Below are 13501 nucleotides of genomic sequence, written 5' to 3'. Positions count from 1 at the left end.
AGAAACGATGCAAACCAAACACACTTTAAATACTAAAAGTAACTCTGATTAAAAGAGTTGTTCGGTTTCAAAGAATCATACCAAACCAAACGCTACCTTCAACACCCAGTGAAAAATCCACGCAGTTAATGGTAAATACGTTTGCACTTATGGAGTTGCCGAAAAGGCGAGTGTTCTGAATTCCCAAAATGATCTACTAGAAACGCACCAACGCTCTTGGGATATAATTTCTCTCCGCACCTGCGCCAAAATGATCTTCACAGGAAAAGCCGCTAGAAAATCACCTAACAAGACGATGCTTACGAAGTCGGTACAGTTTAAGATGATAGTTTTCTATCAGTGATCCACTAAACAGATGACATCGAGGTAGGTGCAGCTTCCATCATTGACTTTAGCCATACTGAACGAATTATGGGGGCAATGACTTGCGCACTGATCTTGACGCGCGCTTAATTGGAACCACATGAACTTGAAAAAATAATTTGACTAAATATTTATCACTACGGAGCATGTCGCCCACAAGTGAACCACTGCCAGCTAATGGGGTCTCACTCCTCAAGCCCAAACAGAATTCTGCGCAGAAATGTAAGGATACCATGAGGGCGGACCGGAATTGCTCTCACGCCTCCTCTCGCCTTCCACATGCCAACATTCTAAAAAAATAATAATAAAAAAAAAACAAAAATAAATTCCCCACTTAATATGATTCACCATGGTATTGGGTTCAATAAAGAACATGGGTCAATGAGTCTCTCCTGCGGATATGGACTCAGACTATTCACAGCTCTCTTTCTAACAGTCACTTGAGGCCATCATTTAACTCCTCTCCGCCTACCCCCTCCACTGGCAAGGCCTTCTCAATACGAACGAATACTCTCACGTAACTAATGCAGTCGTTTTGCAAATGGGGCAGATATTCTTGAGCATTAGCCATTGCTTTATGCAGGCAGTGTGAAAATCATGCCCACATTCCAATGTGCCGAGCTGCTCCCCTTCAACGTATTCCTCCTGTCCAACAAACCATCAGCACAAATGATTCAGATATATCAGTACATGTGTCATACATCCACGGCCAGTCATCCAGAGTCTGGTATATCGAGCTCAACTTACTTGACAAACACAGCAAGGTTCAACGTCTTGAGTCTCTCTCGCTGTAACTAATACATATATCCGCTGCTTTAGACATTTCAGAACAGTCTCCTCACTCAATCCAGTGTTCACATTTCCTATACGTTCTTCCAATGCCAGCAATTCCTGAAGATGAACACCAACCAGATTTAGAAAAGACAACAAAGATTGCATTTTGAAAAAGAAAAAAAAAAAAAACACGAGTATCACATTAGGTGTTTTCAACCTCGTAAGACATATTATCTACATCAAGCCGCATGTCCCTGTGGCGATCATGCAAGTCAGCAACTCCATAAAATACAGACTGGTCAAGGATCACAACATCCTGGAAGAATTCATAACCATAAGTACAATTTCGAACTTCAATAAATGAGCCAAGATCTTTATAAGCATGAAAGAGATCAAATACTCATTCAGATCACAAAAACAGTCCACAGAGACAAGTAACTTACCTCAAATCTTATGCTTTCTCCCCGACGCACAAGATCCAACACATTCCGTATCTGAGCAATAAAATCAAAATACACATCAATGGACAAACAACAAGTTCGTTCAGGATGTTTAGAAAATGCAGCATTCATTGCTCTATCATGTCATTCCCATACATATCACAGAACATATGTCCCTGTCTCCTGCTATGCACCAACTATTAGATATATTATGACTAGTTTAAATAACAACCTACTGATCCTCTTGACTCAAGGAAGACAAATCCCACTCTTCTCTCTATCCAACAGAGAGAGCCTTATACCCATGCTCCTATCGACAAGCTACCACATTCCAAAGATCTATTTACAAATTTGACCTTAAAGACTATTAAAGCTGGTTTAGTTCCTCACTAAATGACTAAATAAAGTTACGAAGTCTCTTCCCAAGTAAATGAAGACTGATCTAGAATTATTCTCTGACACAGAACAACTCTCATTCAGACAACCAACCCGAGACCTAAAAATTTCAGACAACTAACCTGAGCTTAGATCACATACAACAATAGCCAGAGGAACCTTTTACCCACCAACACACCTCATGTCCAGGCCTAGACAGAACCTAGTTCAAAACGTGGATGATAACACATTTGGCCCATAGAGAATACATATAGAGGCCACAATAACCCACACACGGGCTTAGGTTCACTCTATTACCATTGTTAAAGTGGGCCGATTCCTTCCAAAATGATTAACAAGAGTTGAGAGATCCTTCACAACTAATAAGCTTAGGATATGTTAAAACCCAAACTAATGTAGGACTTTTCTCCTACAGAATATAACTCACACTTCAGACAAACTAACCTTACTGTGGAGCACATACAAATATAGATTGGGGGACTTTTTACACTCCAACATAAACATTAAAGATTTCAGTTAAAATTAAAAAGTAATTAAAAGACACATTTTTTTCAAAGCACCTAGCACAAAAATGAAAAAAGCAACCAATAACTTAAATTTGATAAACTGACTTTCAATTATTATTTCAAAATGTAATTCCTGCATCATGCAGTTCAAAAATGCCTCGAAACCCAAGGCCTGGTAATGACACTCAGTACATTCTATTTTACAAACAACCGATAAAATTTACCCTTGTTAAAAAGTTGAGAGGAAACTTTGATAGCTGACACTTGACCAAGTCTACGAGGAACAAAAGAATAATAATAAAGAGACATTGCACTATTGTTTTTCCCAATGCTTTTGATTTTCTCTGGTACAGTATTAGTCACACGTTCTGGTTGTTTTTCATTACTCCATGTCATAGCACTTGTTATTTTATCCACACGATACAGTAATTAAGAAAAGAGTTATGTCACTATGACTGAGTACAGAGTTCTGACCAGGACCCACACAAGGTTCCATGGGAGTCAAATGAAAAAACAAATAGTTACGAATTCCATATTCATGGTTTCAAACAATTGTATCAATTGTATGTACCTAAAAAGTAATAAATATAAAATAGTATTTAGGAACAAACCTCAGTTGCCAGTCTACTTCTTCCTTCAGGGGCAGCTGCAAGAGTCCGAAGTGACAGGGGAGCCCCTGGTACACCATCACCTTGTCTGTCCATCCACAAAGCTGACCTGAGATACGAGTGCTGATTACTTCCATGGTGAGAGGACCCTGATGACATCAACATCTCCTGTGAAGTTTGACCTGGAGGACCAACAGGAGGAAAACCACTCTGACCTCCAGAGTCACTAGTAGGAAACAAAGACCGCCTCACAATCTCAGAGAGCCTACGTGGATGATGTGGTGGGGGGCTATGATGAGCTATCCAGGTCACACCAGAAACTGGATGTATTCCACCAGCACTTGAACTGGCTCGAGATGATGATGCAACATTTGCAGGAGCATTCATATTCCCATTTGAGAGAGATCTAACGTCAGTTACAGGCACAAACATTGGATGCTCTGGGATGCTTCTAGGAATATTTCGTGAGTTCACCTCTTCTCTAAGAGTTGCTGGTCTCTCTCCTGAAATGCCAGGAAAATTTGATGAAGAACCAACTCTTGAACTGCTGGCACCATGCACAGAGTAAGGGTTCAAGCTTCTTGGATAATTAGGAAGAGGTGGGGCTGAAGAGGCACTAGTACTGGGCACTGCTGTCCCTGCAGCTCTTGATTCCACCCAGTGATTAAATGGAGGAACTCTAGAAGTCTGATGAGATGACCAAACGGGAGCTCGTCTTGGATTGACATTACCACCTGTAATCCACAAACTATTAGGCGCAGTAGAATCTTGTTGCTGCCCAGGGTTGATTCTCACACGAAAATTTCTCTGTGAATTTTCACCTACAGTAAAAGCAGGATGGTTATCGGGGGTCACAAGAGTCCTCACACCACCGGCCAATCTTTGGTTCAGCAATTCTTCATGAGGATTCACACTAGAGCTCTGGCCCACAGGACCACTGGATATACTTAAACTACTTCCAGCATTATGTCGAGCAGGAACAGGATGCCATGCACTACCCTCAGCTCTTTGGAGGAAACTTGAGCTTGCACCTAAAGAAGACTGCCCAGAAACACCCTCAAGGGCCTTACGTTTACAGGACAAACGTCGACCATCCAAGGAACCAGCTTGCCTACCTTCTCCAGCTTCTGCAAGGTAGTCAACAGTAGTTCCAGATGCAGATGCACATGGATCAAGGGCACCAGTGGAGTGCAGCATCTGCTCAGCTTCAGAGCCACCTGGCTTATAAGGATGGGGCTCCATGACCTGACCACCATTTCCAACAAATCCTGCATTTAGGTTCGTGTTTTGAAGCAAATCACTAGAAGTAGAACCTTGTGAAAACCATGATCCTCCAGCGACCTGATTGCTATTAAGGTTTATATTGACACTTTCCAAAGAAAGAACATTGCTTGGTTCAAATCTTCTTTCTTCTAAACTCAAACTGGGTCCTGGACAACTGGTGAATGAATCAGGCCATGATTGCTCTGCTTTGGCTTCTTCATGGCTGGAATGAGGTCTTGTCTGATCAGTAGAGGTGGGGCCTCCAAGATTCCAGCTTGGCAAGCTACCACTACTGTGACCAATTGAATTCGTGTATGCAACATTTGTGTCAGTGGGGGGCAATAGAAAATCTGGCAAATTCCGTGAGTCTACAGGATTAAGCACATTGTTCCAATAATGTGATTGATCCACACCAGAGTTATTAGAGCTAGATCCATGATCAAACTCAAATGTGTCGGGTAAGGACTTCACGGTACTCCTCTGACTTTGCATTTCTGGTGCGTGCTTTCTTCTTTTTCAGATGTGTAAAAGGAAGTATATGTCAAAAAAAAGACCTCAGCTACAGATCTGAGATTGTGTCTACAACACAAAAAGAAACCTCGTGAGCATAATATTGCTGCAAAATGAAGGAATGTTATATTTCAGAGAAACCATAAAAACACTTTCGAGAGAAAGCAGGGAGAACATTAAAACATTTGGAAAGAAATTTTCACAAAAATAATGTTTCAACCAGAACCGGACATGACTTACTGGTAAATTCAGGAAACACATAAGCCAGATACTTGTGAGTTCAGCATTTCTCAAGGTCCAATCTTAACTTTTGCTGACAAGATACCTACGGCAATTATGATCATCTGCAATAACATATTGATTTTTATTAATATCATTTGAAGCATTCAAGTGAAACACACTTTGCCCAAACAACATAATAAAACATGTACGATCCTTCTCATGTAGGACTTTTACGAAGTAAACACCTTAAGCTTCATGACCGTAATGCTTTTCGAGTCATATCCTCTAAGTTCTTGAATTTTCCTTTTTTAAAATATCTAATGTCAGTGAAAGTGACAGACTCACAATAATAATGAGTGTAATTAGTGCTAGACTTACGAAATACTACAAATACAGCAACACTTACAAATTCCTGTTGGTACTCCACAAACTATACAGTTCATTCCACTAGTTATACCATATGTAGAAGTAGAAACTAAACTTTGTTCATCAACATATCTACCACAACACACAAAAGTTAAAATAAGAACTCAAGTTATCTTCAGCAAATACTTTTTATTAGCCAATTTCGCTCTCAAACAATTTTGCTAACCATCAAACTCGATAAGCTACTTATATTCAGTAATCCATACTCTATTTTCCCGAGTAATCAGCATAACATTATTTTCCAAAGAGAGATGGTCTCCCTAAGCTTTCTATACCTTCTGTGCCATCTCCACATCACTTCTTTTAAAGATGTTGAAGCTATCCAAAAACATAATAGTTAAAGAAAAAAAAAATTAAGTGGTTTCTCCAACCTCCTACAAATAAAGAATTTTTTCTCCTTTTAAAAAATACCAAGAGAAATAAATTAAAAACTCTGGCATTCAAATAACATCACCATTATAGCACAAATGCATGGAAACAAAAATGGAGGCTCCTTTTGAAATTTTCCTGAAAACTTCCAAAAATACTGTCCTGACCAGACATGAAAGGAGTCTAAAGTTGCAAACAGGTTCCCTCTGGTCTACCAAAAAGAAGCCTTGTAAAATCCTATAAGATTTTTAACTCGTATAAGATGTAGTGTCACCTAATGTAGAAGGGCATAAAGAGTAATAAGCTTTGAAGGATGTCCATTGTCCACTTGCAGAGTCCTGCTAATTGGCACAAATTGGCTTTTGAACAAACGATTTCATCACAACAAGGAAGTTTGTTGGCCACCTCATATAGAAAGAAAGACAAGTGAAACTAAAACTAATAGCCAAATACAATACCACAGGCACTCCAAACATAAAATGGTTTGCCAAATCTGGTTAATAATTGGAGAACCAAGTCCAAACTGCTCCTCAGAGCAGATGCCATGGGTCACGAAAATGTTAATAACTCAAGTCACCTATTCTCCTGGTTATGGCAATTCAGAATTTTCATTGATGCAACCAGTTATAAAACAACAGTTTCAGATTGATAATCAACAGAAAGACAATGACAACAACAAAAAAAACTATGAAATATGATGCCAAATTTGTTAGTCTTCTCAGAGTTCTTTGAAGAAATTATAACACCATACGTGTTCCGTCAATCACTACCTCCTTGCCTTTCACCCGATATTTCTAATTCAATTTGTCAAAGCAGCAACTTCTAAGGCATTCTCTGAGGAGGTGTCACCCATGACTTCTTAGTTTGTTAGAAGCCTAGAGAAAAGTTCAATTTTGAAAAGGTGAATTTAATTTTCGAAAGGAGTCTTTTTTCCGATAAAACTGAAAGTCCCTGAGCTGATTTTATAGATTGAAACCATCCATCTCTCTTCAGAACACAAGATACTAAGGTGGACTCTTCACAACATCGAGGACATCTTCCGCTGGAAAATAGTTATTGCAATCTAAAACAATGTACATACACAGAGCCAAGTTGAGAACCAAAAGAACATCTGAAGCAAGAGTATGACTAAAGTCACAAGTGAGAGATGGATCACGAGACGAGCTAACTATTTCACATAAAAACTCAAATTTGCAGCTTTAACGAAACTAGGAGTCTACAAATTTTAGTCCTAGCGTTCAATAAAATTTCAGGGATGCGACACTATAGCTTGACGAACAAAATCACGGTGGTCAAACCCTCCCAAGAACCGGCATCATCGGCATCCACCAACCAAAACGCCATCCAAGCAAATAGAAACTCGTGACTTCATCCAAAAAAAAACCCAAAAATAACCAAAGCATAATTACATGCATGCACGGAAAGAAACGGATCGAAAAAAAAAAAACCTAGAAATGAAATATTAATAAAATAAAATAAAAAAATTCAAAACGATCGTGTAAAGAGGCGTTCTCATAACCTAATCGGACAACCAGCCAAACGACAGTCGGAACTTTACGGAAATAACGAGCAAAGCCGCAACCGTAAAACGGAAGAACAAAGAGAGGAAAAAAAATCAACAGAAGAAGATCGGCAACGGAATTATCAAATAAGAGAAAAATAAGTCATCGTAGAAAGAAACCGCGTCAAGTAACCCCAAGATGAGATGCACGGATCGATAAAGTGAGGAAGGAAGAAAAAAGGTACCTGAGATATATATATATATAAAAAAAAAAGACCGAAATCGGGCTAAGGATGCGCAGATCGATCGAAGTCAGAGAAGAGAGAGACCTAATCGGTAGCGGCGGAGAGGCGGCGGGGGGAGGTGGTCGGAGGGTTTGGTCATCTGAAAAGGAATGGGATATTGGAGATGGGAATGAGGATGAATGAGAGGAGAGAATAAGAAGGGGCCGGGGGGTGGGGGCAACGACAAAAGCCAAAACAAACCTTGGTGTATAAAGAAAGGAAAGAAAACGGAGAGAGGGAGAGAGAGAGAGAGAGAGAGAGAGAGCGTGCTCCCGTGGCCTTCTCTCGCACACTTTCTCTCTCCAAGCTTTGCCCTCGTTGGTATCTCAGCTTCTCTCTCTGAGCCTAAAGGCCAGACTACCCCCCCCCCCCCTTTAAAGGAGGCATCTCTCCCTCTCGCTCGCTAGGTTATAAAAAAATCCATATATATCTTAAAGAGTCGTATTTATTTGTCTGCGCAGGGTCGCTCTCGACTCTCACTCTCCACACCAGCCTCGCCCTGTTGCAGGGGTGCGAGGGGGCGCTCACCAACGAGACAGCGCGGCGACTGACTTGCAAAGCGCGAAGCCCGAGATAACAGGAGAAAATGTCTCCTCGCGCGCTGGCGGCTTCCTCTCCGCGCACGCCAACGCCATCATCCTCTTTACCCCCTTATGGCCCATCGTCCTGACGCCCTCGCTCCGCGTCTCTCCTCTCTTTTGTCCCCTCTTAGAACAGGCCCCAACACCCCCTATTATCTCAACCCTCCGTCTCCTCGCTTCCCCATCCCCAGAACGCAGCCGACCTCGGAGAGTCTTCGGTCGTCCCCTGTTTCTGTGTTTTTAATTGCCGGAAGGAATTGGTCCTTTTTATTTTAACTCGAATCTGACTCTTCCCTGTGACCACTCGCGTTTCACCCCCGTATTTACTGCGAAGCTTTGGGGAAAATTAAGCCAGCGAGAGTTGCAGTTGCCGACGAAAGGAAGCAGGAATCTCCTCTAACCTTGTTACCACCATTCATTTTTAAATTGTTTTCTGAATGAATGCAAACTGTCATTTTTTTTACCTTCATGATCTTGTTTTGAGGCTCTTAGAAGATATGGGGAGATCAAAGAGAAGCCCTACATTTTCTACACTTGATGGTAGAAAAGAGTTCTCATTCGAAGAATGAATTCATTGTTTGGATTTCTTGAGAATGGATTTGCGATTTAAAATAAATCATAAATTCTATAACAAAGATTTAAATATTATAAAATTCATTACATTTCCACTCGTAAGATTTTTGACTCATTGATAATGTGAGTTAATTTAAAAAAAAAAATCGGTTATTGATTCACCCGGTCTAATTAAATACCATGAAATAATTTTGAATTAAGAGAGAGGAAAGAAGAATAAAAGAGAGCTTGATAACAAAGATTCAGATGAATGAGAGAGAAGGAGAGATATCTATAGGAACTGCATGGAGTTACAGACGAGGAGAATGAGTTCTCCTTGCTCCATTTAAGGAGAGTTTCAATCTCCACCGTATGCAGTCTTATTATTATACTACTACCCTGTCTTTGATCGCTCTTCAGTCGCGTGGAATTGTGAATTTCTCATAAACAGAGAACTTGAAAAACATCTCATTGGACACAAGGTTGGTGAGATTCCGTCATTTTTGCCAAAATTAGGGGCATTCAATCACCTCTTCCCTCTTTCACAATAAAGACTGCTCCCTGCTACCTCCCTCACCGTTGCCCTCTCGCTTCGCTGCTCGCACCCTCCTCTTTCCTTACCCTCTGTGAGCGTGGATGGCTTCGTCTTCTACCTTTAGTCGATGGGTCCGGCCTGAGGTAGTAACTCTGCTTCAGATTTCATCCTTCTGAAATTTTAGATTTTTATTGCTAAAAATATCCGGAGGATCTGTTTATTTAGGGTTCCTTTTTCCTGCTTAGGTTATTCCACTGTTTGCGGCCGTCGGCGTAGCAATTGGGATCTGCGGCTTCCAGTTGGTTCGGAATATCTGCATCAATCCTGAAGTCAGGTTAACTTCTAGTTTCTTTTGTCGATATTTGTTTGATAAATATATATAGGGTTTTTCTTTTTGCTTACGACTTGGAATATTTTGGTTCGGATCGTTCAGATCCGTCGTTGCCAACGTAAAAGTGATGACAATACATAGTTGGCTTGCTTCCGGCTTGTTCTTATTCAATATGCAATACGGAGAACCCCAGTGTGTATTAAAACTAAAAACTTTCTGTACTGTGATCTGGGTGCATGTCAAATCTTTTATTGGCTATTTCATGAACTATTTGTGACAACTCATCGTTAATATCATTGAAAATGGAGACTGTAACAAGTTCGTACTCTGAGTGCTATTATCTTCTTACCTGATCGTTTCTGTCTTTTTACTTTTATGCGGTGAGCTATAGATACTAAAGAAGTGAAAAATGTCAATGGATTGTGTGATCCATGTATGTTTTAAGTTCTGAGTACAACAAACAAGTACGTTCTTCTATCGTCGTAGATTTTTGTTTTTTCTAGATCAGGAATTATTGTTGATTTTAAATATGTATGTCTTGGTGATGAGTCCTAAGATGGATGCTTTTGCTGCTCTTGGGATGATTCGAAGCCTCGAGCTGCCTGAATTTGGCTTAATCAACATCACATGGATAGTGTCTTTGATGATTACGTCTATCTGAATTGTGAAATTATTTTTTATTCAGTTTGATGTTTTCCCTGTCGACACAGTAAATAGTTTATTTGTTTTCCACCTGTTTGAACTTCTTTATACTTTTAAGCTCTACTGCAGTTAATTTTTTCCATATTTCTGTCAAAGCACTAGTTTGAATGTGAAAAAAACTTTCTTTTTTTCATCTGTTCTGTGTTCAAACCAGGTTCAGCAGAATTGTTATAGGATCTTGTTATTCTTTCGTCTATGACCTCTTATACCTCTTGTTTCTGCCAATTTGGTCAATCTGTCATATAATGTTTTTAAGTGGTTGAGATTATGGGTTTTCTTTATCAACAATTCCTACCCCTCCAACTCTATCTCATCTCTGATGAGTGTCTTGTACCAGTAACTTGTGCTTAGGCATTCCTTGCTGTGGATTTGAGAACATGTGCAAGACCCATTTTGCTTGAAGTTTCATTGTTGATTTGCGTTTTTCTTCTACTAATTTTTTGCTCTGTTTAATCTTCTATAGGTAGCAAAATTGGAATCTATACTTTTGGCATTTGATTTGGACAAATTCAATCCACAAGGGGAACTTCTTTGTTTTCTATAATAGAATGGAAAAAGGCATTCAATTATGTTTGTTGAAGTACCAGTAGAAGGACATCAAAGTACCACTAGAAAGTGCTCTAGCTTAATTCACTGATTCATGGTTCTACCATTGTAGATTATGCTTGTAGTTCCTTGGTGCAAATGCTTCTTGCTGTTTTACCTTCATGCTTACTGTACTTCTCTTATTTTCTTGAATTCATGATGAATTTTGTTATATATTCATTTTCATTTGATAGGCAACTTGCACCCATGTAGTACTTTGTTGAATGAACTACTTCAGTTTTGTTTTGGAAAAAAGTGATTTTTTATTTTATTGTTATTATTTTTCCTTTGCCAAAGTAAACTAGATGATAAATAACCTAAACAATCCTGTATTTGAGAAGCATACCTGTATCTGAACTTCCACGTGAAGTCTGTATTTGAGAAGCAAACCTGTATCTGAACTTCTACGTGAAGTCTGTATTTGAGAAGCAAGCCTGCATCTGAACTTCTACGTGAAGTCAGGATACTTGTGGAAATGGAAAGCATCATGCTTTGATAATTTTATAGATACTCTTCTTCTTAGTTACTTTTTCCCCTTTTAGCCTTTTTCATACAATAGCATACTGTTTACTTGCTTCTTTTGACAGTAGTAAGAAGATGAGATGTCTTTGCCGTACGTTAGAGTTGTTAGCTAAATTTCATTTCTTATGATGTACTTTGGAAATGAAACACCTTTCGGGAGCTGTAGGATATCTCTTATCTATTCTGATAACGGATGGGAATTTATCGGATTCCAAGTTATTTCCTTGATCTTCTAGAAAAAGGTTTCTTTCTGGATGTCTGAAAGCACTCTGTATTCTACTTCATGTTGAGCTTGTGAATTATTACTCTGTTTGAAATGTTCTAGGCCTGATCATGGATCTCTAATTTTTATTTACACCAAACTAGGGTGAACAAGGAAAACAGAGCAGCAGGAGTGTTGGAGAACTTTGCTGAGGGGGAGAAATATGCGGAGCACAGTCTGAGGAAGTTTGTTCGCAATAAATCACCTGAAATCATGCCAGCAATCAATGGCTTCTTCACCAACCCAAAGTAATAGCATCGGAATGATTTGTACTGGGATTTCTTGTGGAGTCTTTACTGTCCTGATTGTGGCTATGACTGATTGGAACTCAACCTGAGCCAATTGACTTGAAATAAAATCAAGCTGTCCAAACATCAGACAATTTCCCTAAGTTATTTCCTCAAAATGTTTGAAGCATTGCTATATTTAGCTTTTAATCTTATGCCCCATCTCATTCAAATTTTTTTATTTGTGATGTGGTCCTGCACTACAGAAGCGTTCTATCAAGTGCACAATGAATAATGTGGTACCAAAGATCTTCCCCAAAGAAATTTTCCAAAAAAAAAACAGGGAAGTTGTACAATTTGCAAATTTTTACCTGTAAAACGTTTGTTTGGTGATTCAAAAAAATGCACAAGAACATTAATTTTGGTTCACTTCAGCAGGTGGAGACATCTTTCTGGAACACAGGAGCTCCACTCCATCTCAAAATTTTACTTTCAATAGCAGATGAAGTTTGTGAATTGGATTTCTGTTTCTCAAAGAGAGTCAACCATTTTAGGCTCTTATTAGAATGTCTTTATTTTTATATTTATTATTTACTTGTCATTGAATTAAGGTGGAAATGGTCATGACGGAGTTAAACGTGGTTGTGGAATAATAGAGACTCTGTGATTGTAGTGGTGAAGAAGGGGATGAAAACAATATTTAGTAGTTTAGAGCTGCAGGTAGAAGTAAGGTCTTTTTAACCTTTTATACCCCATAGACATGAGTGGACCTTTCCCCTTGGACACAAACCATTACCACCAAATTCTAATATCATACAACCAGGAAATTTGCAACAGCCAGATGATGATATTCAAACCCCAATTGGAGTTAAACCATGGTGCTTGTGTGGTTGCCAAGATTCTTGCTCAATTTTTTGTGTACTTTATTTGCTTTCTGCCCCTGCCATTTCTCTGTTGTTGGTGTACTTTTCCAGAGCCAAAATTTTGCTATCTGTTTGGTGGGTTTGATCAGGACCTCCCAACAAATTAACTTCAATAGTGTTATGTCAAATTCTCCAATGAATTGATGACCCATCTCTTCAGTTTGAAACTTCTTGCAGTGGAGATCAGTCTTCTATCTAAATACTTTTCTTGCCCAAATAGCTAGCTAGTTTCAGGCTTCCAGCCACCTGCTTCTTTTTTTCAAGGTTGATTTGTTCTTACAAACAAAATTAGATGATCAATTGATGCATTTAGAAAGTAGACTGGCAAATTGTTGCAGGGAAAACGAGTCTTAATTGTTTGATATTATTGTTATGCATCTCAAGCTTTTTTAATATGTTGTGGATTTTGGTCAAGATACAGAAGAAAACAATAGCTGGACATGAGTAAAAAGAACGCAATATGCAGAGGGACAATTTGGAGGTTGTAGATTGCCCATTTCTCACCCTTCTGCTGCTTCTGTAATAAAATTTGAGTTGCAACTTACTTTCTGAAAAAGAGGCTTTAGTATGTGTAAATAGGTGATGCTTTTATGTATCAATTGCTTGATAGCTCGGTCGT

At 39.2% G+C, this 13501-nt stretch overlaps 2 protein-coding genes across 4 annotated transcripts; one reads left to right on the top strand and one right to left on the bottom strand.

Annotated features, from left to right (window-relative positions):
• Positions 1-466: 466 nt before the first annotated feature.
• Positions 467-8021, bottom strand: LOC137951537 (probable E3 ubiquitin-protein ligase HIP1). 3 transcript variants are annotated; one of them, XM_068798256.1, is made up of 7 exons: positions 7624-8021; positions 5101-5204; positions 3091-4929; positions 1581-1631; positions 1355-1453; positions 1111-1254; positions 467-1008 (listed from the first exon to the last, which is right to left on the bottom strand). In XM_068798256.1, exons 3-7 carry the CDS (start codon positions 4840-4842, stop codon positions 877-879), a joined length of 2178 nt encoding a protein of 725 aa, XP_068654357.1. In that variant the 5' UTR covers positions 4843-4929; positions 5101-5204; positions 7624-8021; the 3' UTR covers positions 467-876. The 3 variants fall into 3 exon arrangements, with proteins under 3 accessions (XP_068654357.1, XP_068654359.1, XP_068654360.1); XM_068798258.1 differs by having other exon boundaries at positions 7708-8021; XM_068798259.1 differs by lacking the exon at positions 7624-8021 and adding an exon at positions 6152-7583.
• A 1128-nt stretch (positions 8022-9149) lies between these two features.
• On the top strand, positions 9150-12200 carry LOC137951561 (uncharacterized). Its single transcript, XM_068798301.1, has 3 exons — positions 9150-9473; positions 9576-9664; positions 11837-12200. The coding sequence occupies exons 1-3, from the start codon at positions 9432-9434 to the stop codon at positions 11982-11984; spliced, it is 279 nt and encodes a 92-aa protein (XP_068654402.1). The 5' UTR covers positions 9150-9431; the 3' UTR covers positions 11985-12200.
• The last annotated feature ends 1301 nt before the right edge of the window (positions 12201-13501 follow it).

This window comes from Aristolochia californica, unplaced genomic scaffold (genome assembly GCF_029961685.1).
Source record: "Aristolochia californica isolate CCGP_79_NKW_82.1479 unplaced genomic scaffold, dmAriCali1.0.hap1 SCAF_15, whole genome shotgun sequence".
Taxonomy (NCBI): domain Eukaryota; kingdom Viridiplantae; phylum Streptophyta; class Magnoliopsida; order Piperales; family Aristolochiaceae; genus Aristolochia; species Aristolochia californica.
This window is presented reverse-complemented; position numbering and strand designations above follow the sequence as displayed.

Bases quoted from the DNA above. Each gene is read 5' to 3' on its own strand.
- LOC137951561 (XM_068798301.1), top strand. From the start codon at position 9,432: ATGGCTTCGTCTTCTACCTTTAGTCGATGGGTCCGGCCTGAG. The intron at 9,474-9,575 runs GTAGTAACTCTG...TTTCCTGCTTAG, and splicing joins GTCGATGGGTCCGGCCTGAG to GTTATTCCACTGTTTGCGGC. The intron at 9,665-11,836 runs GTTAACTTCTAG...ACACCAAACTAG, and splicing joins TGCATCAATCCTGAAGTCAG to GGTGAACAAGGAAAACAGAG.
- LOC137951537 (XM_068798256.1), bottom strand. From the start codon at position 4,842: ATGCAAAGTCAGAGGAGTACCGTGAAGTCCTTACCCGACACATTTGAG. The intron at 1,632-3,090 runs GTTTGTTCCTAA...TTTATTGCTCAG, and splicing joins GAAGTAGACTGGCAACTGAG to ATACGGAATGTGTTGGATCT. The intron at 1,255-1,354 runs GTTGAAAACACC...GTTCATCTTCAG, and splicing joins TAGATAATATGTCTTACGAG to GAATTGCTGGCATTGGAAGA.